The 27557-nt window shown below is 49.6% G+C and overlaps 1 protein-coding gene across 3 annotated transcripts in view; it reads right to left on the reverse strand.

The window, feature by feature from the left end:
- Positions 1-11156: 11156 nt before the first annotated feature.
- The window catches only part of PKLR (pyruvate kinase L/R), a 24874-nt gene continuing 8473 nt past the window's right edge, over positions 11157-27557 (reverse strand). For all 3 annotated transcript variants that reach the window (XM_081841067.1, XM_081841066.1, XM_081841065.1), the window contains 8 exons: positions 27084-27215; positions 25017-25194; positions 20519-20789; positions 19057-19207; positions 18183-18335; positions 14923-15089; positions 13256-13437; positions 11157-12077 (listed from right to left, as the gene is read on the reverse strand). In XM_081841067.1, the coding sequence (XP_081697193.1) occupies positions 11971-12077; positions 13256-13437; positions 14923-15089; positions 18183-18335; positions 19057-19207; positions 20519-20789; positions 25017-25194; positions 27084-27215 (1341 nt within the window). In that variant the 3' untranslated portion in view covers positions 11157-11970. The remainder of the gene's footprint in view (positions 12078-13255; positions 13438-14922; positions 15090-18182; positions 18336-19056; positions 19208-20518; positions 20790-25016; positions 25195-27083; positions 27216-27557) is intronic.

The following is a 27557-nucleotide window of genomic DNA, read 5'->3' on the forward strand; positions in this document are numbered from 1 at the left end:
TGAAACAGACTTGCGTCTGCCTACCAACTCTGTCTCAGCTGCCCTACAGCTGAGGGAGAGGCAGTGGAAAGGCTCTAAGCATCAGAGAGGCTTGCCCCGCCCCCTGGGAGGCTTGCCCCGCCCCCATGGGCAGATCGCCCCGCCCCCGACTGCAGGACACGCTCCCGCACCAGGCACCCGAGTGACTAGCTATGCTGCTGTGGAGGACCACATAGATTCCCGATCCCTGGATTAATCAGATGCAATGATTTAAACGTTTCGGACTGAGTCAAGATTCTAATTCCATTTCAATACAGGCATTCCTGTTTTACAGTCATGCTCAAGAGGTGGGATGCTCCCACTAATATTATCTTAAAAGAGGCACTCCCCTTTTACTCTTTATGTCAGGAGGGAATTCCTCTTCTAAAACGCCAACTTTTGTGACCAGTACAGGCACTGTATCCAACTTTACACCTACTCAAAGTAGACCCATACAGTGCGACTCACTTTGGTCCATCGATTTTCAGTTGGGTCTTCTCGAAGAAAAACCCACCCTCTAGCAAACAAAGTAAGCTTTTACTATTCAAAACTATTGTGTTAAAGAGGCAGATTTGTGCAGATTTAATTGATTTGTGCAGATTTGATGGATTTGTGCTGCTATTTCTTTAATCAGGTGACAGCCCTACTTTGTTTTCCTTTTGGTTATTTTAAAATGTATTTTTTAATTAAATTTTACTCATATAACCCGAATAACAAAATAGAATTTCATGAAACAAACACACAACCCTGCTTTGTTTTTTTGTTTTTTTTTTTTTTGATGACACATGCATTTGTTGCAGTCGCTTTCCTAGAAGAAGATTGTGCTTTCCAGCTGCAAAATTTGCATCAAAATATCATTCTACTCTAGGTCCACTCAGAAGCAAGCTTTATTGAGCTCATTGGGACTTACTCCCAGGTATGCGTGTATAGGATTGCAGCCTATTTTTTTAAATGCAGCTGATCAATTAATTCAGTTGATTGAAATATTTTAATTGATTAATACCATGTGTGTGAGTGTGTTTTCAAATGGATGTATACCGATAATGAATTGTGAGCACAGAGGTGCAATTAAAGTGTGTTAAGGGGCATTTTATCTTCCGTTAGGGATCTCGTGCCTGCAACCTTCAGGGGCACATAATCAAGACAACCTAAATGTACACGACTGGCCTCTTAACACACTTGAATCCTTGTTTTGTACACCTTGTCAGGAAGAGCAGCTATGGAGTCAGGATCTGCTCCCCCTTTAGTGCATGTTTACGGGCATTGTGCAATTATCGAAAAGCAACTAACAATTGAGGATACAGAGCAAGAGGGAAGGAGTTAGCCCTGGATTAACTGAGCAAAAGACTAAGGCCGTATTGTCCTCCTGGTTTCTTTTGTATGCGATAACAGTCCCCACTTTGGACTCTTGCAGGAAGTGATGGTTTCAGCTCTCCTTCAAGTCACATAGCCAGAGTCACAAGATAATGTTTGGTTTGGGGTTTTAAAAAAATACAGATTAACCAACGGGGCATTGGCTAGGATTATTATTAATTTGGGGAGGGGCAATTCCCTCCTTCCACTACTGACTGCCATGCCCCCCGCTATTTTCTTGGGAGCAGTTTGTAGTGGGAATGTCTATCAGGAGTTGGGAATGTCTATCAGAGTGGATTTGATGCTGACCTTGAAAGCCCTAAATGGCCTCGGCCCAATATACCTGAAGGAACGTCTCCACCCCCTTCGTTCAGCTCGGACACTGAGGTCCAAGCTCTGAGGGCCTTCTGGCGGTTCCCTCACTGCGAGAACTGAAGTTACAGGGAACCAGGCAGAGGGCCTTCTCGGTAGTGGCACCTGCCCTGTGGAACGCCCTCCCACCAGATGTCAAGGAAATAAACAACCATCTGACTTTTATAAGACATCTGAAGGCAGCCCTGTTTAGGGACGTTTTTAATGTTTGGTTCTATTTTTAATATACTCCCCAGCCCAGAGTGGCTGGGGAGACCCAGCCAGATGGGAGGGATATAAATAATAGATTATTATTATTATTATTATTATTATTATTATTATTATCATTCCTTCCCCTGCCTTTATGCATGGCAGGCCATTGAAGGACGAGGGATAAATATTTACACCTCTGTGCCCTAACCCACGCCCCACAGGTTCCCTATTTGAAATGCCCATCACCAGCGATGAAGGGTCATAACAGGGTAGCAGAGCGCCCTTTCTTTATCTCACCCCCTCCTTGTGCCTAAACACTGCCAGGGGTGGAAAGGAGCTCTGCTTGGGTCCAGGGCAGCCTTCCATCCTTCTAGAACAGCCTGCGCGCCACCCACATTTATTCCTTCTTATGTGAGGGCCAGCGAGCCCACAGTCTCTCTCCAGGAACCAGTAATCTGTGACGTGTAATCAGTGCTTGAAAAGGTGTTGCTTTCAGATCCAGCCATGTTATCAATTCAGGGTAGAGTAGACCCTCAGGAGCCTTGTAGATTTCTCCCTCCTGACCCGCCCTACATCCTCAACCAGTTCTGCCGCTGTGCTCTCAAATGCTTTTCTAGAGCGGGAATGGGGTAGGGGGATCAGTGTCACCCAATTATCTTTCCCAGGAGGGGAAAATTAGAGGGAGGGGGATCTCAGATGCAATCTTCAACAGGACCAAACCCCTCGCCTCCCGCTTGCTGCTAGACTAGAAGCTCACACCATAAAGGTACTAGGCCCAGGGCAAGAAACCCTTGGTTGTTCCATTGTTCCTCCTACTGAATTGTGGAGGGGGCCCTACCATTGGGCAACGTGAGATGGCAGCCTCAGGCGGCAGGTACTAGGGAGCAGCAGCAAAGCATTGGACAAAATTGTGTGCGCTGCACATGGCGTGATCAGTGCCCTCTCAGCTACTCTGATGCCTGCAGATTGCTGGTTCTCGATTCAGGATTCTACATGTGGAATTCACTGTGGGAGGGGCCACCATGTCCTTTGCTACATGCATCAAAACGTATTGGACAGACCACACTGGGTTAAGATGTTGGGGGAGAAGGTAGGCTATCTTAAGGGATGGCAGAGAGTTCCAATGGAAATGGAAAGGGAAAGTGCCAGTTATCGCTTTATTCATCCTATGCCCGGAACAGAAATCAAACCAGTGAATAGGATTCACATTTGCTGATGTTACTTTCCGTCCACAAAAAGACGCAGGGTTGATTACAGCCCCCCCCCCCCCGCGTTGTGTTTCCTTTGCATTACAATGAGTAGGGTGGAATAACGTAACAACAACATAATTTACATAGCAAATTACGTAAGTTACATAACTTCACCATAGCAAGGCAGAGTATGTTGTTTTGGAGGAAGGCATAGCTGTCAACTGTCCCTTATTTGGCGGGAAACTCCCTTATCCCAGCACCATGTCCCACTGCTGTCCCTTACTGATGATGTCCCTTAAATTTCCCGGGTTTCAAAGGAAGCAGCTCCTCTCCCTCCCTCCCTCCCTGCCGGCCAGGGAGGAGGGAGGCTCCAACTGTGTTGCTTGGCTGCGTTGCTCACCCAATAAGGAGTCTAAGAACGACTGGGAGGTGGAGCTTGCATGCCTTGTGCCGATCAGAGGGGACTGGCCTTTGCTCAGCGCTTCTCAGCGGAGAGGTGACATGGTTTTCCTTACTGCATCCCCTTTGCCGGGTTGCTGCGCTGTGGGAACCACCACTTGAGGCTTCGTTTGGCTGCTGGCTGGGCTTTCTGCCTTTGGCTCAGAGGGGCTCAGAAGTCGAACATACCTGTGCTCTGAAAATCCCTTATTGTGGCTGCTGGTCCCTTATTTCCGAGGCTGCTGGTCCCTTATTTTCAAATCTGTAAATTGACAGCTATGGAGGAAGGTGAACTGCAGTGGAATGGAAAGAGCGCTGCGTGCAGCAAATACAGGGCAGCGCAGGCAATTATGCCTCCTTACACCCCTGACCAGCTTAGTCCCTTCCAGGGCATCCCCACAAGAAAGAGGGAACAACCAGTACTGCCTTCTTGACCCTGCTCTCCTTTCCTGCCTCCCATCCCACAACGGCCCCCTCTGGCAGGAGCCACCCAGTCTGAAAAACATTCCAGAACTACTTCTTGTTTACACTCGAATTGGGTTAGAGCCATCTGTAGAGCTGCTGTTCCCATAGCCATGAAGCTGGGGGGTGGTGTGACGAAAGGGAGGGAGGTGTTCTCCACTCCCACCTCCTTTCCTCCCAGTGGCCCCTGTGTGGCCGAGCCATGGCTGTGTCCTCACTGGGGCCTGTTTCTCCTATTGTTTCTAGCCCCACTGCCCAGCGCAATGACTATCTTTTGGGGGCAGGAGGTTTTAGGCAGTGTTATGATTGGTGGAGAAGGCAGGCGCGCTAATTGAAACTGCAGATTTGTTGCATCGAACGATCCACGGGAGTTCACACATACACACATGCACAGATTCTTCTCAGCGGGGTCTCTATACTCCCTCTGTGCTGGTGTGTGTGTGTGTGTGTGTGTACGCGCAAACACATATCAAAAGGAGATCTTCCTACCGTAGGAACACGCTAGCGTCTCTGGAAAGATCCAGAATATAGGGATCCCAGTGTCAAGACATAGCCAGTAGGACACCCCTACAAGTGTGGTTGTGTGTGCGCATGTGTGAAAGAGTCTCTGTAGTGTGTGTGTGTGTGTGTGTGTGTGTGTGCATACAGCAGGTGTGAACGTGTGTGCAATCTAGTCACCAAAGACCATGAACCATCACCTTTGCACTTGGCATTGCTCAGTGTACGGCGCTTGTAGATTTCATATCACGGGAAGCGATTTTAAAAAGCTGTACTCTCTTCTTCTTTTTGTAAAATAAAAATAAAAAAATAATTTTTGTTTCGTTTCGGACGTTGTACCTAACGGATTTCGGTAATAAAGAGAGACTTGGAGCTGGTTTTGTCATTTAGTAATAGCAACGTCTGGGGCCAATCGCCCAGCCATATGGACCTAGTGGAACGGGGGGGCTGCACCGTGGATTTGTTGCGAACTTGGAGGGTTATTCACATGTTAATTTTATTTCTTTGCTAATTGCTTCCCATGAAAATATCCCAAAGCAAACAGTTTTTGTTTTAGTTACAGATAGGTAGCCGTGTTGGTCTGCCATAGTCAAAACAAAACAAATTCCTTCCAGTAGCACCTTAAAGACCAACTAAGTCAGTTCTTGGTATGAGCTTTCGTGTGCATGCACACTTCTTCAGATACACTGAAACAGAAGTTTCCAGACCCTTCTATATAGTGAGAAGGTGGGGAGGGGTATTACTCAGAAGGGTGGTGGGAATGGGTGATTGGCAGATAGCTGTGATGAGCCTGTTGACGACTCTTAACGACTGCAATAGGTCTTACAGGAAAAGTTTTTGTTTTGTTTTTAAAGTCAGCCATTTAAGTGATCTCAAATCCAGTACAGATACAGCTAGGGATAAAAGGCATGTCGAAAGAGGAAGCTGTTTAACAGGCAACAAAAAGACAATTGTTGGTGCCCATCTGACAAGAGGGCATTCCAAAGGGAAGAGGCCACCACATTAAAGGCGCAATTCCTACATGATAGGGAATGGGCCTTTGGAGGAGGAGGAGTAATTAAATCCAGTTACATAACAGCTTAGGAAGTTGCCTTATACAGAACCTGACAATTCACCTGTATAGTCCACTGTCCACCAATAGTCTTCAACCTTTGCAATCCAAATGCGATTTGGGGACCCATTTCTTAATCTTTTATCACATATTTGCTGGGTGGCGGTGCTCCTGTTACGACCCACCTCGGACCAGGCCGTGACCCACTAGTGGGCCCGTCCCGCAAGCCGAAGATCAGTGGCAGCAGCTCTCCAGGAGTCTCTCAAGGCTATCAATCATTGCTGGTCACAATGGCTCTGCTCTGGTCTGCCTCCATGCCCAGAGGTGGAATGCTTCTAAACACCAGTTCCTGGGGACCACAGGAGGGGAGAGGACTCCTTGCACTCAGTTCCTGCTTGCCCGTTTCTCACAGTGTGGAGCCAGTGAGAGCCAGTGTGGTGTAGTGGTTAAGAGCGGTAGACTCGTAATCTGGGGAACCGGGTTCGCGTCTCTGCTCCTCCACATGCAGCTGCTGGGTGACCTTGGGCTAGTCACACTTCTCTCTGAAGTCTCTCAGCCCCACTCACCCCACAGAGTGTTTGTTGTGGGGGAGGAAGGGAAAGGAGAATGTGAGCCGCTTTGAGACTCCTTTGATAAAGCGGGATATCGAATCCAAACTCCTCCTCCTCCTCCTTCACAGGCATCTGGTTGGCCCCTGTGAGAGCAGGATCCTGGATCAGGCGGGCCTTTGGCCTGATCCAGCAGATCTCTAAGAATTATGGAGGAACAGAAGGGTGGGAAATCCTCTCAAATTCCAAACTAAGAGAAGGCCACAACAAAGAGACTCCGGTTTGCAAATAAGAATGCAAAACACCATTCTCTGTGCCTCCCCCCCCTTCTGTTGGTCACATAAGCAAACTGGGTCTCTCTGCTTTTTCCTAGCTGGATTATCATTTTAAATCCATATTGTATTCCTCTCCCTCTCTTTCAATCCAGGGCTAAATAGTGATGTGGTTGTGGACGTGGCAATCTTTCCTGATTAAGGTTTGGACTTCCAGCTTTAAGTAGATTATAAATCAAGGTCGGGGAAATGAAGAAAGAGGACACAGCAAGCTTGAGGTCAGCTAACAGCCCCCCAGGCCCACACCCTCATTTTCAAAGATCAGGGCTCAGCATCTTCAGGTATCTCCTGGGTCCTGCACCTGAGCAAGGGGCCCACTACTGACCCCCAGTCTGCTGCCCCATAAGTTGCCCCCACCTGCCCACACTTGTACTTGCAACCAGTTCAGGAGCGGCACCAGTTGTCAGCCTCCTCTGCTGCCGCCATAGTTGCAACGTTTCCCCTTGGAGAACTCAGCAAAAGAAGCAGATGACGGGGAAACTGGTGTTCGTTGGCTCCGTCTATCGTTGCCTCTGGCTCCCCCTACTGTTGGACTCCTCACCTTCTGCCCTACCAGCCACCAGCGGTAAATACACCTCCTCTCTGCCATTCAATTCATTTACATAAATAGAAGTAATCTCCCCTAGGTGGCACTGTACTGGAAAGCCAGGAGGCTGGCCTGCTATTGGCTCTTGATCTGCCTGTCATTGGCTCCGGCTCTGCCCATCCCTAGACCTCCCTGCTTTCTGCCCTACCTGTCTCAATGAACATCATTTGGCTTTGCTTCTCCTCCCTGAACAGCAACAAGTAGACTCGACTTGCTATTTCTGGGTGGCGAACTGATTGGGCCCAGAGAGAGAGAGAGAGAGAGAGAGAGAGAGAGAGAGAGCGCGAGCGCACGCTTAAGGAGAAGACATAGCTGTCAACCGTCCCTTATTTGGTGGGAAAGTCCCTTATCCCAGCGCCGTGTCCCACTGCTGTCCCTTATTGATGATGTCCCTTCAATTTCCCGGGTTTCAAAGGAAGCAGCTCCTCTCCCTCCCTCCCTCCATGCTGGCCAGGGAGGAGGGAGGCTCCAACTGTGTTGCTTGGCTGCGTTGCTCACCCAATAAGGAGTCTAAGAACGACTGGGGGGTGGAGCTTGCATGCCTTGTGCCACTCAAATCGGCCGCGTTGCCTGGGGACTCGCCTTTGCTCAGTGCTTCCCAGCGGAGAGGTGACGGTGGTTTTCCTTGCTGCGTCCCCTTTGCCGGGTTGCTGCACTGTGGGAACCACCGCTTGAGGCTTCGTTTGGCTGCTGACTGGGCTTTCTGCCTTTGGCTCGGAGGGGCTCAGAAGTCGAACATACCTGTGCTCTGAAAATCCCTTATTTTGGCTGCTGATCCCTTATTTTCAAATCTGTAAGTTGACAGCTATGGGAGAAGACCAACCAATGGCATCTCTGCCCAAAGGCCCTCCAAAATCCAGAGCAGATGATGCAATTGGTAGCTTGCATGAGAGGGAGGGAAACCAGTGGAGGCTAGTCCATCAGGGTGAATGGGGGAACTGCCCCACCAACCTCAATCTGCCTCCACCCGCCTGCCTTCTTATTCGCTGTTGACCACTGCCCCGTATGGCAAGCTGTGACACTGCAGCTTCTCAGGAAATAACATTCTGGACTGACTCCGCTCCTTTGCACTGGCCATGGGCTATTAGGAAGGCACGTTAAGAATAGGGTTACCAGACAACCCCGGTTCCCAGGGACAGTCCCCAGATTTGCAAATCTGTCCCCGGACAAATTCCATCCCCGGAATGTCCCCCGATTTGCAAATCTGTCCTCTGGAAACATGACAGCGGCAGCCTCAGCAACCTGGAGCCAGCCTGGTAGCGCAGTTGGCTCTGGCTGGCTTCAAGAGCTGCTCACTGCCCACTGCCATGGCGCCCGCCATTTTTCCTTGCCGGAACTTCAAGTGAGGAAAAATGGCGGGCACCACGGCAGCGGGCAGCTCCTAAAGCTGCTGACTGCCACTGCCACTGCCAAAGGGGAACTGAGGACGTCCGCTGGCACAGATCTCCTGCCCCCTTCCCCCTTTGTTTTGACTGATCGGGGGAGGCTCAGGAGTTGCGGGTGGGCAGCCGTTGCCCAGTTTTTTAAAAACTCTGCGCATTTATGTTTCACAGGGTGCGAAAGAAGGGCTTTGCACCTTTCTACAATATGCAAGGGGACGCGGGTGGCGCTGTGGGTAAAAGCCTCAGCGCCTAGGGCTTGCCAATCGAAAGGTCGGCAGTTCGAATCCCTGCGGCAGGGTGCACTCCCGCTGCTCGGTCCCAGCGCCTGCCAACCTAGCAGTTCGAAAGCACCCCCGGGTGCAAGTAGATAAATAGGGACCGCTTACCAGCGGGAAGGTAAACGGCGTTTCCGTGTGCTGTGCTGGCTCGCCAGATGCAGCTTTGTCACGCTGGCCACGTGACCCGGAAGTGTCTCCGGAGAGCGCTGGCCCCCGGCCTCTTGAGTGAGATGGGCGCACCAACCCCAGAGTCTGTCAAGACTGGCCCGTCTTAACTTAAGAAGGCTTCCTGTCTCAGGGACAGGTTGCTCTGGTGTCTGGTCTTGCTCACCAGCCCTAACTTCCTGGCTCGTTCTAGACTCCTGCCAGTGGTTAGAAGGTCCATTAGGGCACGTGGGGCACTCAGCCAGCTCCTACCCTCTTGCCTCCTTACTTGGATCCAGTCAAGTAAGGGCTCCTGCCTGCCAGCTTTCTCCTTCTTCTCCTAAGTCTGAGTGTTGCTTTGTGTAGAACTCAGCAGGGAAGAAGGTGGGGGCAAAAATCAGCATTATTTGGCTCTGGCGCCACCTGCTGTTGGGCTCCCTGCCTTCTGCCCTACCAGATGCAATAGGCCCAGACTGCTATGCCCACGAACCAGCCTTCTTAATGTCACATCAGGAAGCGGGGCTTGAAGGGCAAGCTGGAAGGCAGGACAAACCAGGAAGGTGGAGTTAGCCAGCACTCAAGAAGACCATGTTGCTCAAACAGACCTGGCTGCAACAGGCAGCCTTTCACACACCTTCCTGCCCAGAAGTAGCCCATAGCCAGCCTTAGTGGGTGGAGTCATTCCAGGGCCCAAAGGTATTTCGCCAAGAAGAGCATGGCCTACAGTTCAGTGCCTGGATGCCTGAGGGAGCTATTTGCAAACTGAGCAGCTCCATTTATTAAAAGGAATTTGACCCTCCGGGTACATGAAGTCGTATGAGATACAAGCTGGGCCTGGGGTGCATGGAGAGAGTGGGGTATTTGCTAGCCATGGCTGCAGAATTCCCAAGGCTCTCTTGGCACCAAGCCTGCCTGGTGTGGCTCTGTTTACTTGTACAGGGATCAGCAGCGATTAAAGAGCTTCTTTTTAATTTGATTAGGTCAGATTAACAGAGAATCTGAGTTGATGGTGAGGGGCGGGGGGGGGGGGATAGGCTAGGCTGACCAACCTTCCCCAAGTCACCCATGAGCTTGCAGACCTCAAAAAAAAAAAAAAAAGACGAAAAAGAGCAAAGGAAGCCCAGCTAATCAGGGAACACACTCCTGAGGTTGCAGTTCTAAAAAATGACTGGGGTCTGCCTTTCCCTTGTCCCTTGTCTAGCTCAAAGCCCTAAACGGCCTCGGTCCAGTATATCTGAAGGACCGTCTCCACCCCCATCGTTCTACCCGGACACTGAGGTCCAAGCTCTGAGGGCCTTCTGGCGGTTGCCTCACTGCGAGAAGCCAAGTTACAGGGAACCAGGCAGAGGGCCCTCTCGGTAGTGGCACCCTCCCTGTGGAACGCCCTCCCACCTGATGTCAAAGAGAACAACTACCAGACTTTTAGAAGACATCTGAAGGCAGCCCTGTTTAGGGAAGCTTTTAATGTTTGATGTATTACAGTATTTTAATATTTTTTTGGAAGCTGCCCAGAGTGGCTGGGGAAGCCCAGCCAGATGGGCGGGGTATAAATAATAAATTGTTGTTGTTGTTGTTGTTGTTGTTGTCATTGGCTCTGGCACCACCCACTGTTGGGCTCCCTGCCTTTTGCCCTACCAGTTCAGATGGGCAATAGCTCCCACTGTTCTCCTGCTCTTGCATGCATTTGCTTGGAATCAGATAACGGAACTGTAGTTGGAAAGGACCACGAGGATCATCTTCTAGGACAACCCCACATCGTCTAGTACAATGCTGCAATCTTTCGCCCAGCATGGGGCTCAAACCCTGAGATTAAGAGTCTCGTGACTCTACCGACTGAGCTATCCCAGGGACTTGTAACGGAGCACAACGCCCCTCCTTTTCTGAGTGGGAGCCAACAATGCTTTTTCCATCTGCACAAGCACACGCAGACACAGAGAGAGGCCCGGAGTTGGTGGTAGTCCCAACCAAAGACTGGGAGGCCACCACTGGTTGGAGGGAAGCATTAATGGGTGCGCTTCTGGGATTGATTAAAGAAGGTTTAGATGGGATTATGGGATCATGGCAGATCAGGGACAGATTGGCAATCAGGGAAGGAAGGGCGGGGGGAGAGAGACTTTGTCTCCTGCTTCCCTGTGCAGAAAGATCAGATGCAGCATCTCTTGAAAGAGGAGGAAATGATTGCCCATGAGGGGTTGGAAGAGGGTGGGTGTTTGTTTGTTTGTTTATTTATGGGTTTATGTTTGCCAGGTTGGCCTCGAAGAGGATTTCCATATGACTTTATCCTAACACCATTTTGCATAATACAAAGCACATTTTCCTCCAACGTTTATACTTTTTCTTAAAAGGAGTGCAAAAGTCAGAGTGCAAAATTCAGAGGGGTGCAAGTTTGAGCACAAAACTCCGAGCACAAAGTTCAGAGGGGTGCAAATTTCGAAAGATGGCTGCTGTGTGTTCCAGTTTGTGTATTGTTTCAGAAAGTGTGCGTTTAGTAGATTTGCCTTCAGATGTGAACTGAATCGGGCTTCTCCCCCATCTCAGCACCTGCCTCTCCCCAGCTTCCATGCGGAGAAGCAAAAGGCATGATCCAAGTTCCCATTTCAGGCAGGCAAAAGCACTCGGGGTGTAATGTAAGGCCAGTGAGGGGTGTGACCTGTGGACACTTACAAGGGCCAGTTAGAGAGGGCTGGAGGGCTGCATGCCCTCTGCCACCCAGGTCTGAGAATCTGCCACCAAGTGGCTTAAACACTAAGACACCTGCAGCACTGGCAGCCACGTATTTCTTAGAGGTGCCTCATCCGCCGAGGTCTCTACATCTTAGGAACAGTCGACAACAGACTGAAGGACAATAGCGTTTCCCCAAATAGATCTTTAACTGAAGATGAAGCACCCACTTGGCTTTTAGAGGCTTTTTAGAGTTGGTGCACAGTCAGCCGAAACAGCAGGCAGAGAACAAACATAGCTTATATATAGGAAAGCAAGAGGCAGCTTGTATGACCTGTAGGTAACCCTTGCCAGAAGCACAGGGACTTTATAGGCATATCCCCATTTTTCAGCTGTGAAATGGCATCGGGCATGGGCATCTCTCTTGACGGGGATTTTTTTTTGGGGGGGTGCCTCTTGTTGTGCTTACGGAACCTGCTGCACCCTCATGATGTTGGTATAACCTGCTCCAGGCCGCCAGCCTGTAACCACGATGACCAAGTCCTCGGACCGCAGGAAACCTCGCACCCGGCCTGGGAAGGGAGAGCGGAAGACGGGATCAGGAAAAGGAAGAAGGGTAAGGAGAGCCAGAAGTCATGCCCTTCCAGATCATAGAGTGCTGGATGTTCCTGTGAGACAGAGCTGGGGTGTGTGTGTGTTGTTTTTCGACCCAAGGGTTCCACACTCTAGGGGAGAGGGTGATCTAACAGGGTTGCGCTCTTGGGCTGGCTGGATGCGGAGGAGCTGGGGAACCCCCCGCCAAGGGAACCCCTTGGGGAAGAAGGCTCAGAGCCAGGGGAGTGTTGCTGGGATGGCGATGACTGGCCAGAGGGAGCAGGCTGGGAGAAGGAAGTGTCCGAAGATGAAGAGGGAACGGGGTTTAGTGAGCAGGAAGATGCAGTGGCAGAGAGCGGTTCAGACTCAGAGGTAGAAGCAGAGGCTGGAGAGGAGGGGGTGGCCAGGCTGCTGAAGAAGCCAGGGGGTCTCGCCCTCCTGCTGTGTGACCAGCTCCCTTTCTGCCTGCTCCCCCAGAACCCACAGAGAAATAAAGAGGGTGGGGGAAAGAGAGACAAGACAGTGGAGTCTTAGGCTGCTGGGGAAGGAACTGGGAGAGGGGGAGTCTTAGGGAGCAGTGGGCAGGCGGGGACCTTCGGTCCTCGCAACTGCCTCATTGGGGCAAGATCTACTGGGATGGGTTGCTGTGACCACTAGGCCTGCACTTTTTCTTTGAATAAAGAGTTAACTTCACTGATGCCAGGTGTTCTGTTACTGAGCTACTCCTGACGGACGGGAGAAGAATGGAATGGAAAGTGAGTAGGTGGGTTTGCCCATTGCAGGATTCCACAGCACTGTGTGTTTGTGTGTGCGTGCCACCCTCTCTCTCTGCCACTGTCCAAAGACCCCCTGACATTAGACTCGGGGCTGTATTGAGGCCACAGATTCCCCACTGCTTCCTGAAGGAGCTGTCCTCTCAAACACACCCTTCTTGCATAAGCAAGGAGTGAGTTGGGGCCGGTGCCTTTCGCTGAGGCCCTCGAAGGGGCATGCATGAGAAGCTACCATTAAACAGGCGCCACATTTCCTGGCAAGAAGCTGCAGCATCAAGAGGGGCTTGCACTATTTAGATATCTGCCTGCAACAGAGCAGGTAAAAGGCTCCCAGGAGCCCAGCCAGGGAGAAGAAAAGATGGCAGGTTCTTGGGCAGACTCACCAATCTCAATGCCAAACTGCACTCTGCGATCAACATCGTCCGCCCACACCTCCTGGGTGGCCCCACGCCACAGGACTGGGAAGATACCGCGGCTGAGGTGGGCCTGGCGGGCGACCTGCTCATCGCGGGTCACGGCGATGATGAGGGCCCGGGGACGGTAGCGGGACAGCAGCTGAGCAGACCTGAGTTGAGCAAGGGAGCGGGCAGAAGGGTGAGGCAGCAAATCTGGGAGTATTCACGGTGCAGACTCCTTATATCTGTCATTACCAACATTCAGGGTTCCTGAGTGGTCTTCACAGTTATGCTTCTACAACCAGCTACCTTTTTCAGCCTGAGGGCCACATTGCCTTCTGGATGACTTTTCAAGGGCAAGCTATCATTTGTTCCCACCTGAAGGTCCAGCGCTGAGGGCCTTCTGGCAGTTCCCTCACGGCGAGGTTACAGGGAACCAGGCAGAGGGCCTTCTTGGTAGTGGAACGTCCTCCCGTCAGATGTCAAGGAAATAAACAACTACACGACTTTGAGAAGACATCTGAAGGCAGTCCTTCTTCAGGAAGCTTTTAATGTCTGATGTTTTATTATGTTTCTATATTTTTCCAGAAGCTACCCTTAGCGGCTGGGGCAACCAGGCCCAGACAGAGAGGGGGCCACATGGGCCACTTGGCCCGGGCCTCCGATTCCAAAGGGGGCCTCTGTCAGCATATTCACAATTGCAGGAGATGCACTGGGGCGAACAGGGAGGCGCAAAGGAAGCGGCGGCAGTGGGTGGATTCCCTGGGGCCATGGCTGGCAACACGAGAGAAAAGCTTCCCCGGCGTCTGGGTCGGGGCCTGTGATTGGCTCCGCAGAGGAGCGCGGAATGGGGGGGCACATTATCTACCTGGACCGGGCCTCAGCCTGGCTCTGCAAGGCCCTGGGGGCAACCAGTCAAGATGGGCAGCATATAAATAATAAAATTATTATATTATTTGGCCGGGGCAGAGGCGAAAGTGGGTGGAACAACTGATGTGAGCTTTAATCAGAGTAGTTTAACTATCAGTCCCTCTTCACTGCAAACTCTGGAAATTGAAGCTCTGTGAAAGGACTAGGGGATCTCCTAACAACTCTCAGCCCTCTTCAAGTGCAGCTCCCAGAATCCTCTGGGGGAAGCAATGACTGTATAAATTTATGGTGTGAATGTGCCATAACTCCTATACAGAGTAGACCCATTTAAATGAGTGGATCTATGTTAGCCATGTCTATTAACTTCAATAGGTCTTCTCAAAGAAGGAACACCAGGGCTGGATCTACACGGGCCTGTTTAATGATATTAGATATATTGTTTTGAAACATCAAGGGAGACTTGTAAAATAAAGCGTTTCTTACCTCCGTCAAAACACACTTTGCCTACTGCTAGTTCCTGGTTGCTCTGCAGCGGCCTTGGGGGTCACATTTTAATAACATAATTATGAATGTTAAAAGCAGAACCTCATGTGGCCACATGGTTATCAAAGCCATTCCTTAACCCTTCCTTAACGCTAAACACCATGAGTGTAGATCTGCCCCTGGGTCTCCATCTCTGGGTCTCCATCTCTGCATTAAGGCGATGGGATCTGGGTTGTACAACTGGCTGCTTGACAGACAGGTTGGGGTCCCAGCCACTTTGAGCATCCCACCCTTGACCTCACCTGCCGGATGTTGTGAGGACGATAATGGCAGCTGCGCAGCACTTGAAGGAAGCCTCCACAGCGCCGATGGCTGTCACCTCCGTGGGGTCCTGGCTCAGCGGAGTCAGGCGGCGCAGCTCTTGAAAGAGCTGGTGGTGATACATGGCGGCCTCCGCCTCTCGAGCAATCTGTGCAGGAGGGACATTGACATTAATGCTGGCCCAATACTGTCTGCTCTGGCAGGCAGCATCTCAAGAGGAAGATATTCCCCATCACTCGCTGCTGGGGATGGAAGGATTTGTCCATTTCAACACTCTTCATTTCTGTTTTCCCCCCAATCATACATTTTGCATAAATTTTCAATTTGTTTATTTTTCTTTTTCTTTAAAAAATAATATTTATTGCTTTTAAATCTTACAAACAAGAAGAAAAGGAAAAGAAAAAAAGAAGAAAAAACAGAAGAAAGAAAAAACAGTACAATACAATATATAAACAATACACTACACAACATTAACGCATTAAACTAAACAAAACAGAACAAAAACAGTTTTTTAAAAAAATACATTATACCATTTCAATGCCTTATCTTTCATTCCCTTGTTTCATCGACTTCCTCTCACCTCCCAATTTGTTTATTTTTCACAACCCACATGAAAATTCATCAGCAGACACATTTTGTTGTGCAGTTTTGACTATTGCACACCTTTTGGCAAGCCATTTCCCCAACCCTAATGCATTCTTGTATGTTATTTTCCTGAGTCTCTCCCCTCTGGTACACACCTCCCACTAAATCATGTATTTTTGTAAACACTGCCTGGGGAAGAGAACCGCATCAAGAAATTCAGAGAAATGTGAATTTTCAAGGATGGCTGTGTATCTGGTTTGCATATTGTTTCAAAAAGTACAGGTTTAAATGCACACTGTACCAAACTGCTCCCTCATCCCTAATTACTACCTTTGAAAACTGGAGCTGTCAGAAGTTGATCCTGGTACCTTTGGCAAACCAAATACAGTGGTGCCCCGCAAGACGAATGCCTCGCAAGACGAAAAACTTGCTAGACGAAAGGGTTTTACGTTTTTTTGAGGTGCTTCGCAAGACGAATTTCCCTATGGGCTTGCTTTGCAAGATGAAAACGTCTTGTGAGTTTGCTTCCTTTTTCATAAAACCATTAATACCCAGGGAATCCGCGCTCCGCAAGACAAAAAAATCGCAAGACAAAGCGACTCGCGGAACGAATTATTTTCGTCTTGCAAGGCACCACTGTACAGAGCATGTGATCTACCCTTTGAGCTATTGCCCCATAGTGAACATTGGGTGTCACATAATTTCCATGCAAGATTTATGAAAACAAAGAAGGATGAACACTCAATGGACAGGTTGCTTTGAGCTGCCTTAGGCACATTATTATTGTATTATTATTATTATTATTATTATTATTATTATTATTTTGCAGATATAACAAAGAAAAAATAAGCAACATGGGCTTATCTTATCATTCTGAATCATCCACCAATTCACACATGCACATAACTACATACAGGCAACGGCCAATCGATCTGCATCCGACTGATGTCCAAACATTCACACACACATCGCGGAGATCCGGAAGTGGCCGGAAAAGAGGGTGGAATAGGATGGAATGGATTTATGCATGCCCCACCATCATGCGTGATGACCCAGAACACAACCCCCGTACATTTGCAGTCCATCAGTCAGCACAGATATACAAACAAGATTGACGATTATAAGACATAAGTTCAAACGTGGAAGGGGCAGCAGTTGATTCAGACCACAGAGTAATGGATGGGGGATGTTTATCCTTCCAAGTTCAAGTGTAAGGGTATCACAGAGCAGCGCCTGGCTGGCTGGCTGAAACCCTGAACTCCACACTCCACATTCCAATAATAATAATTATTATTATAATTATAATTTATTATTTATACCCCGCCCATCTGGCTGGGTTTCCCCAGCCACTCTGGGCGGCTTCCAACAAAACACTAAAATACAATAACCTATTAAACATTAAAAGCTTCCCTAAACAGGGCTGCCTTCAGATGTCTTCTAAAAGTTTGTCTTCTAAAAGATGTCTTCTAAAAGTTCTAAATATTTTGTTGCAGATCGTGCTTGCCACAACCACTAATTCTTAGCAGATTCTGGTAGTTTATTGTTCTGTCATGCTCCCAGCCAGCCAGCCACCCATATATATATATATATATATATGCAGGTTTTGGTGTCCTCGGGTGTCTTCCCGTGTAAAAGTTGGGGTGTCTAGGCGACGTTTCGACGAGGTCTCACTCGTCATCTTCAGGCTGGTGCTTTCGGCTTCTTGTTACTGGAACAGAGCAGGATCTCAGTGTTTGAGTTCCTATAAATACTGTAGAGGGGGTGTGGTGTATAGCCTCCAATGTTCTGGGCAGAGAGGAAGTTCCCAGGCTAGTGTGCCTTTTCTTCTTTTGTTCCTTAATTACTTGAGAGATATCTTGAGTGATTTCTTGAGTGATATCCTGAGTACCACTTAGGTGGGTCATTAGGTGTGGATTAGTTGTTAAAGTCTTTGTGTCTTGACCTCTTGAACTTTGTGAAGAGTTTTCCTGAGAAGATGGCTGTACTGTACTTAGTTGTGCTCTGGCTTGGCTTCGTGTATAGGGGCGAGCTGTGGTTTTGTGGCTTGTGTCAGCCAGATCTGTGTAGGGATTGCAGGGGGGTGCAGCATCCGGAGGTGCCACCATGGATTGGCTACTGGATGGTGTCTGTAATTCATCTGTGGAGAGGGTCTGGGTTTGGGTCTGGTGTGGTTGATTGGTGTTGGCGTTCTGTGTGCCTCTGGATCTGGTGTCAGTTTTTGTGGGGAGGGCTAATTTCCAGATGTCTGGCAAGCGGGATGTGTCGTCACGCTTGTTCATGTTGTGAGGGTGTTTCTCTATCTCGATGGCTTCCATGATTATTCTCTTGTGGTGATGTTCCGTGTTAAAGAGCAATTTGGAATCTGCAACTTCCTCTCTGCCCAGAACATTGGAGGCTATACACCACACCCCCTCTACAGTATTTATAGGAACTCAAACACTGAGATCCTGCTCTGTTCCAGTAACAAGAAGCCGAAAGCACCAGCCTGAAGATGACGAGTGAGACCTCGTCGAAACGTCGCCTAGACACCCCAACTTTTACACGGGAAGACACCCGAGGACACCAAAACCTGCATTCCTGTACCCGTGAAAATCTACGAAAGCATATATATATATATATATGAAGAGGTAATTGAAAGGAAGAACCGGATACATACCGCATGCTGCATCCGCACAGCTTCCACAGGATACGCCCCCTTGGCGGTTTCCCCAGACAGCATGATGCAGTCAGCTCCATCCAAAACTGCATTGGCCACATCGCTGGTCTCTGCCCTCGTGGGGCGGGGCTTCTTGATCATACTCTCCAACATCTGCCCAGGAAAGAGGAAGGAAACTGTAAGTGTGTCCCTTTTCACAGGTCCCTTCATTATATGTGTTCATTCTAACATACCGTATTTTTCGCTCTATAAAACATACTTTTCCCCCTCCAAAAATTAAGGGGAAATGTGTGTGCGTCTTATGGAGTGAATGCAGGCTCCATGGCTTCAGCGAAAGCAACGTGAAGCTTCCGGGAGCTCCCGCTGCCCTCTGGAGGCTTCGCGTTGCTTTTGCTGAAGCCAAGAAAGCAAGAGGGATCGGTGCGCACCGATCCCTCTTGCTCTTCTGGCTTCGCTTTGCTGGAGAGGCGCTGCACAAGGAGAGCTGCGCAGCGCCCCTTCAGCAAAGCGGGAGGAGAAATGGAAGGGGCTCCGTTTCTCCTGCCGCTTCGCTGAAGGAGCGCTGTGCAGAGAGGGAGAGAATTTTTTTTTCTTGTTCTCCCCCTCTAAAACTAGGTGTGTCTTGTGGTCTGGTGTGTCCTATAGAGCGAAAAATACAGTAGCTAATTTTATTTCTATTTTGATTTTTGAAAAAAGAATATTGAGAGCCAGAGTGAGAAGTGGTCCACTTAAACCGCTCTTTTCTAATGGGTAGAAAGGATGGTATCTGACTGAACTCCCTGTGGGTACTGCCTCGTGAGGCAGCTGATTTGGACATGGAGACCCCATGTTCAGAGGCAGTCTACCCCCAGTTCCCCTGCTCTCAGCAGCTCACCTGAGTGGCGCAGATCACAGGCTTCCCTGCGCGGTTACATCGCCCAATCATCATCTTTTGAGCCAGGAAAACCTTCTCGCTGGGGATCTCAATGCCCAGGTCTCCACGCGCCACCATGATGCCATCGCTGGCTTCCAGGATCTCGTCAAACCTGCCAGGAAGCAAGAGAGGTTGCAATGAGGCCAAATAGAAGCGATAGCAGGGGTTATACAAGGAGGGCTCTCCTGCATGGAGAAATCTAGCTTCTCTCATAGTTGAACCATCAAGTGATATATGTAAAGGTAAAGGTAAAGGTAAAGGGACCCCTGACCATTAGGTCCAGTCGTGGCCGACTCTGGGGTTGCGGTGCTCATCTCGCTTTATTGGCCGAGGGAGCTGGCATTCAGCTTCCAGGTCATGTGGCCAGCATTACTAAGCCGCTTCTGGTGAACCAGAGCAGCGCACAGAAACGCTACCGTTTACCTTCCCGCCGGAGCGGTAGCTATTTATCTGCTTGCACTGGCGTGCTTTTGAACTGCTAGGTTGGCAGGAGCAGGGACCGAGCAACGGGAGCTCATCCCGTCATGGGGATTCGAACCACCGACCTTCTGATTGGCAAGTCCTAGGCTCTGTGGTTTAACCCACAGCGCCACCCGTGTCCCTTAAGTGATATATGTAGCTCCTGAATATTCAGATTCAGACCACTGGGGGATGTTTTATGTCAGGGTGTTTTATTCCAGGCCCCCCAGAGCAGCCCCTCCCCATTTAAAAAATATGCTTGCAAGTGCTCAAGGTTTTCTACAAAGTCATGAGGACTAGGAACGTGCTCCCTTTTTGTAAAATGAAAGCTGCTAATTCACAGGATGGCAGATTCGATACCAGATAGCAACCTTTGTGTTGGTTTGATTGACTTATGGATCTGTAGAGAGGAATATAAATCTACATTGTTATGTTTAAACCCTAAGAATAAGGAATACTTCACCTCTTAACAAAAATGTCCCATGTGATATGTATTTTTAAAGTGAAGATTGATCCAAGAAAGCAGGTTAATCTCTTCTTCTCCCAACACACCACAGACGGCTTTATTCTGCTAGCCTAAAATACACTGGAAATTGGCTTAGGGGCAGAAATCTAACCCATGAGACTGTGTATGGTAGGGGTGTGGAGCCCCTTTTGGCCCAAGGGCCATATTCTCTTCCAGGTGTTCTTCTGAGGGCCACATTCCAGTGGTGGGCGGGGCCAGAAGCAAAAGTGGGCGGAGCAACACATGTTTATTCCCACACCCTTTTCTATTTTCTATCCAGGCAAGCAAGAAACAGTATCAGAGTTCAAGGGCAATTTTCTGCCAGGCAAAATCACCCAAGGAGCGAACATAGCAGGGCAAGTGAGGGGTTGTGGCCTGGTGAGAGTCTTAAGCCCTGGAGGCCTGGAGGGCTGCACCTCCAGTCTACAGGGCCAGGAAAACGTAGAAGCTGGAAATTACTTTTTGACTCCCTCGTGGTTTTCGATCTTGCTGATGATCTTGATGTTGCGGCCCTGCTCTCCCAGAACCTTCCGGATAGCAGCCACGTCGCTGGCCTTGCGGATGAAGGAGGCGAAAACGATGTCGACGCCCTGCTGCAAGCCAAACTGCAGGTCCTGGATGTCCCGCTTGGAGACCGCCGGCAGGTCCACCTCGGCCCCCGGCAGATTCACCCCCTTGTGGCTGCACAGCATCCCACCATTCTCCACCTCAGTGACGCAGCCGTTGGGGCCTGTGGGATGGGGTCAGACAAAGAAGGCTCATACCAGGACTGAATAAATCACTCAATCTCTGTATCATGACCCATAACCAGCAGTCCAAAAGAAACTCGGTACGAAGACCTACATTGGCTCCCAGTATATTTCCAAGCACAATTGAAAGTGTTGGTGCTGACCTTTAAAGCCCTAAATGGCCTTGGCCCAGTACAGTGGTACCTCGGGTTACATACGTTTCAGGTTACAGATGCTTCAGGTTACAGACTCCGCTAATCCAGAAATAGTTAAGAACTTTGCTTCAGGATGAGAACAGAAATTGTGCTCCGATGGCGTGGCAGCAGCAGGAGGCCCCATTAGCTAAAGTGGTGCTTCAGGTTAAGAACAGTTTCAGATTAAGAACGGACCTCCGGAACGAATTAAGTACTTAACCTGAGGTACCACTGTATACTTGAAGGAGCGTCTTCACCCCCATCATCTAGTCCGGACACTGAGGTCCAGCGCCGAGGGCCTTATGGCGGTTCCCTCGCTGCGAGAAGCCAAGTTACAGGGAACCAGGCAGAGGGCCTTCTCGGTAGTGGCACCCGTCCTGTGGAACGCCCACCCACCAGATGTCAAGGAAATAAACAACTATTTGACTTTTAGAAGACATCTGAAGGTGGCCCTGTTTAGGGAAGTTTTTAATGTTTGATGTTTTATTGTGTTTTTAATATCTTGTTGGAAGTCGCCCAGAGCAGCTGGGGACGCCCAGCAAGATGGATGGAGTATAAGTAATAAATTGTTGTTGTTGTTGTTGTTGTTGTTGTTGCTGTTGTTGTTGTTATATAAAACAATGCTGAACAGACAACCATAACACACTCCCTGGTTCTGTTGGCCTCAAAAAATCGGAGGATTTGCCGAAATTCCCCCTGGATGCTGTTTGAATTCCGGACGTTACGAGGAAACTCTGAAAGTATGGCAACCCTAACTTTATGCAGCCACCTCAATTGCTGTTTCTGGGAACAAGGATCTGTTGCCCAGTAGCCACTATATTGGAGGTGTCCAAACTTTTTTCAAAGAGGGCCAGATTTGATGAAGTGAAGGGCTGTGAGGGCCAACCAAAGGACCAACCAAAGTTGTTGAGGTCTGAAGTTGTTGAGCCTTTTTATGATTTTACCCCAGAATTATTTTTTTAGGGCTCAAGTTGTTGAGGTTTTTTTTTTACCCCAGCAAATAAACTGCCACAGGGGTGGATTAAACGGACCAGCAGGCCGGATTAGGCCCCTGAAACGGACATTGGACATGCCCCCAGGCCTTATCAGGGAGAGTGCTGTCCAGGGTGCTGAATTAGCAGGAGTGTCCAGCAGAGATAGGTGATACTGCACACCTGGCCTCCTGGGAAGGAGAGAGGCGAGAAGGGAAGCAACTGCAGAGCAAATCCAATGGTCCCAACAGTGCAACCACACAGAGGCAACCTCTCTGCCACCTCGCCCTTCCCCCTGCTGGTAAGGCCAGGTACCTATCCCCACCTAACCCACTTGTCAGGGAGTGTCTGGATAATAATAATATAATAATAATAATTTATTATTTATACTCCGCCCATCTGGCTGAGTTTCCCCAGCCACTCTGGGCGGCTCCCAATCGAGTGTTAAAAACAATACAGCATTAAATATTAAAAACATCCCTAAACAGGGCTGCCTGCAGATGTCTTTTAAAGATAAGATGCCTGCTTATTTCCTTCACATCTGAAGGGAGGGCATTCCATAGGGCGGGCACCACTACCGAGAAGGCCCTCTGTCTGGTTCCCTGTAACCTCACTTCTCGCAATGAGGGAACAGCCAGAAAGCCCTCGGCGCTTGATCTCCGTGTCTGGGCTGAACGATGGGGGTGGAGACGCTCTTTCAGGTATACAGGATGAGGAGGAGTGGTGGAAGCTGCCTGACCAAGAGCCCCCCCCCCCAGGAAAGCACAGAGGGAAATGATTTGGAGCCTGGTGGTGAGAAACGTGCCACACCCCAGAACAGCGGAAGAGCTGGGAAGTACTGGAGGCTGGGAGTGTGATGGCCTGGGAATCCGATTCAGAGGCTGAACTGGAGGAATCCCAGCCTGCACAGGAGTCCCCGCCTCCAGGGCCAGCTGAACTGGGGCAGGGCCTTGATTCTGAAGCGCCTGCACCTGTGCCGGATCCTCAGGAGCAGGAACCAGGTGAATCCACTCTGGCTCCAGAGGTGGTTGAGGACTCAGTGCCTACAGGTGAGTCTCCCCCTGGGCCCAGTAACCCTTCTGCCTCTCCTGAACTGCAGAGGCGAAGGGCAGAGAGGCGAAGGGAACTGGTTTCTCCCAGGAGGAGTGCTCGCCTTAAGGCCAGGAGAGGCGGGTCTCCTGGGGGCCGGGACCGCCCCTGGCCTCAGAGAAGATAAAGGCCAGTCAGCCGGGTCCCAGGTTGCGGGAGCAACGTCGTTGATGAGCTGTTTCGGGCAGCATCCAGTCTTGTTTCCCCCAGAGTTCCTGTCCTTGCCCGGCTTCCCTCTGTGGACCCCGCTTCGCCTGAGGAGGACTGTCTGCCGACCCTCAACTCAGGTCCTGGACCTCGCCCCACGGTAACCTCCCGCCCCGGACCAGCACAGGGAGCTTGGAGGAGAATGAAGAGGAGGAGGAAACAGGGAGGTTCCCCAGCAGGGAAGAGATGGGAATCAGACTCGGCCGCTCCACCACAGAGCCACCCTGACAGCTTTTTCTGCTAACAGCCTGCAAGCCCCCACACCCAGAACAAGGCATCTATTTCACTTTACAGAGCAGAGAGCCAGGCAGAAACAGAGATGGTCCCACAGGGAGGTTAGGCTGGCCTCGACCAGAGCCAGGGCTTTTTCGGCCGTGGCCCCGATCTGGTGGAACGCTCTGTCACAAGAGACTAGGGCCCTGAGGGACTTGACATCTTTCCGCAGGGCCTGCAAGACAGAGCTGTTCCACCAGGCCTTTGGTCAAGGCACAGTCCGACCCCCTCCTTCGGTAATCCTCACAGAACTCTAGCCCAATGGTTGCCACTAATTTGATTTTGAATTGATTTTAGAATGGATTGATTTTAGAATGCTGAGTTACTTTTATTGTTGTTAGCCGCTCTGAGGAGCCTGGCTTCAGCTATGGAGGGCAGGATATAAATAAAAAATTATTATTATTATTATTATTATTATTATTATTATTATTATTATTACTCGGGCTTGCTGTAGGGAGGGGCCTGACACAGAGGGATAAGGAGTGGAGGGGGGAGTTACAAGCCAGTCCGCTCAACTGCTTCATCTGCACAAGAGCAACACTTAGGAGTCTCTGTGTGTTCTCTGTTCTGCTTGCCTCATAAAGAAACTACAGTGGTGCCCCGCAAGATGAACGCCTCGCAAGACGGAAAACCCGCTAGACGAAAGGCTTTTCCGTTTTGGAGGCGCTTCGCAAAATGAATTTCCCTGTGGGCTTGCTTTGCAAGACAAAATGTCTTGCGAGTTCCTGCGGGTTTCCCCCCTCCCCCCCGCTTTTCCTACGCCGCTAAGCCGCTTATCAGCTGCTCCGCTAAAAGCCGCTAAACCGCTAATAGCGCTAATCCGCTAAGCTGTCAATGGGCTTGCTTCACAAGACGAAAAAACCGCTATACGAAGAGCCTCACGGAACGGATTAATTTCGTCTTGCGAGGCACCACTGTAACTGTAAGTTAGCCGGTGTTTACTATCTTTCTCTGATCTGCGCATGCCCTGTTCTCCTTGGCTGCTTCCTGACACCACTGGCTGCTCCTGGTGCCAGGCTGAGGCATAAGAAAGATGGAGACCAAAGATATGTAACCACTTGAAAGAAACAATTAGGCCTAGGATTAAAATGGAATTAAATTGATAAATAAGAAAATGTACGATAAGGAAAGCTATGTAATATGACTAGGACTGTGATATGGTCTTTTGAAACACTGATATGGGAAACTGCTACATATAATTACTAAGAAATTCGGATGGAAGAGATTCGAGGAAGTCAAATACTATGTCTATGAAGATGGATGGCACTTAATTTTAATTAATTAAGTGGTAATATGTTGTCTGCATCTTTTTTCTCTTTTTCTCCTATTTTTTGTTTGTCTTTATTATTGTTAATCTTTTCTTTTTTATTATGTTTATTTGCTGAAAATAATAAATATTATTTGGGGGGGAAAGAAAGATGGAGACCACCCACCTCAGCAGCGAGAGGCAAAAGGGTGGGCCTCCAACCCGCGGAAAGGGGAGAAGGGTACGTACGGATTTCCTTGACCAGCAAGGAGATGAGGCCGTCGTCAATGAAGATCCGTCCTCCGACTTTGGGCAAGTTGACGTAATCCAACCAGACAGTGTTCTGGTCGCAACACTCCTGGAAGGCTGGGTCTGTCGTAACCGTCACCCGCGATCCTTTCACCAGTTCCACTTCTTGGTCCACACCCTGCAGAAGGAGACCACACCCACGTGAGCACTCAGTTATTTCTTAAGACCTTTGACTTTTAAAGCCCTATGAGGCTTAGGGCCCGCGTACCTACAGGACCGCGTCTCCTGGTATGCCCCGCAGAGGACCTTAAGGTCCACAAATGACAACACCTTGGAGGTCCCAAGTCGCAAGGTGGTTAGATTGGTCTCAACTAGGGCCAGGGCCTTTTCAATACTGGCCCCGACTTGGTGGAACGCTCTGTCACAAGAGACTAGGGCCCTGCGGGACTTGACATCTTTCCGCAGGGCCTGCAAGACAGAGCTGTTGCGCCTGGTTTGGACTCAGTCTGACCCTTATGTTTCCCTCCCCTTATGGTTTTGATCTTTGGGCTACTATTAAAATTATGTTGCATTTTAAATTATATTTTAACCTGTATTTTAAATTGGGTTTTTAAATTATTTTATTGTAATTTTACTGGTGTTAGCTGCCCTGAGCCCGGCTCCAGCCAGGGAGGGCGGGGTATAAAAAAAAAATTTATTATTATTACTACTACTACATTAAACTATTGATTAGGGCTGCAATTTTTAATTTTGGAACCAGCTGCTTTTGCTCTGCTGTTAGGATGCTCCAGGGATTCAGGCAGGGAATACTTCCAGCCCTGGCTGGAATCATTGGGGATCGAATCTGGGGCCTTCTGCATGCAGAGCAGATTGGCAAGGACTGGCTGGATGAGTAGTGGTGCCGCCTGCCCAAGAGCCCCCCAGGGAGGACACAGAAGAAGAAGATTTAGACCCCGGCTGTCATGAATGAGCCAGCTCCCAGGGAAAGTTTGCAACCAGCTCCTAGTGAAGGGAATAGCCAGGAAGAGAGAGGGTTAACTGCAAGACAGAATGGTGGAGAGTCAGCCAGCAGCTTGCCAGCACACCAGCGAAGGACAAAATCCAGGGGCTAGATACGAAAGTAGCCCAGAGAGCAGGAAGGACCACGGAAGTACTGTTTCAGAGAATGAGGAAGGGGTGGGAGCTGACCCCCTTAGTCCAAGGTCCAGGCGTATGGGGGGGGTCTTCAAGACAGAATACATCACAAGAGGAAGTTCGGCTGTTTCTGGTCTCTCCAGAAACATCCCCCTTAGAAGGGACATCTTTGATTTATAGGCGGACGGCTGTGATGGCCACTCCAGTGAACTCTGTTTTTGCAATAAATCTTATTCTTAATTAACTACGCCCGTTTGTTATCAAGACTCCACGACACCGGGTCATGGTGGTGGGACACTAGGGAACAGTCTGGGGAAGAGACAAGCTGAGAGGTGCTAGAAGGAGCACGAGTTTTGAGAGATTACTGGGGGTCAGGAGGAGGGGGCCCTTCCGGGACAGAGCTGGAGGCTGAGAGTCTCAGTGTGAGCACAGACTCAGAGAGAGAGGAGTCAGAGGTTGCCCCTTGCTACCCAGCAGCAGGGCAGTCCCAGTCCCTCTCTGACACCCCACCTGAAGAGAGTCCTGCACGTTGCTGAGCAACAGGCCAGACAGGAATAATAATAGTAATAATAATAATAATAATAATAATAATAATAATAATAATAATTATTTATTTATACCCCACCCATCTGGCTGGACTTCCCCAGCCACTCTGGGCAGCTTCCAACAAAATATTAAAATACAGTAATGCATCAAACATTAAAAGCTTCCCTAAAAAGGGCTGCCTTCAGATGTCTTCTAAAAGTCTGGTAGTTTTTGTTCTCATTGACATCTGGAGGGAGGGTGTTCCACAGGGCGGGTGCCACCACCGAGAAGGCCCTCTGCCTGGTTCCCTGTAACAGCCTAGCCTGTTATAACCAAGACAACCAACTGGCAAACCTGTATTTCATGGGGCAACTACCCAAATATTGAACCATTCATTCCCAATCTTACCCCTTTGACCACACCGGTGCGGATCTCTGGGCCTTTGGTATCTAGGGCAATGGCCACTGGTCGGTAGAAGAGCGGGTTGGAGGCAAAACTCTCCGTTGCTTTCCGGATATTCACAATGGATCCTGCATGGTACTGAAAGAGAACACAGTGGTGTGGGGGGGGGGAGTCAGTGGATCCTTTCCTCATTCACTGAAGAAGGGGGAATCTGACTTCAGAGTCGTGGCACCCAACCTCTGAGTACAGAACCCAAGGTGTAGAGACGAATGCAGAGCTGGATCTGAGTCAGGGCTCAGAGCTGGAGAGGAGGGGGGCCAAGACACACAGATGGGTCAGGCTGGTGAAGTATCACAGGGGTCTCCCCCTCCTTCTGTCACAAACTTCCCTCTCCCCCAGTTTCCCAGAACCAGAAGAGGCATGAAACGGGTGGAGGACAGTTTGGCTTTGCACAGGAACAGTCTCCAATTGCTTGGGGAA

This window comes from Podarcis erhardii, assembly GCF_964252035.2.
Source record: "Podarcis erhardii genome assembly, chromosome: 15".
Lineage (NCBI taxonomy): Eukaryota > Metazoa > Chordata > Lepidosauria > Squamata > Lacertidae > Podarcis > Podarcis erhardii.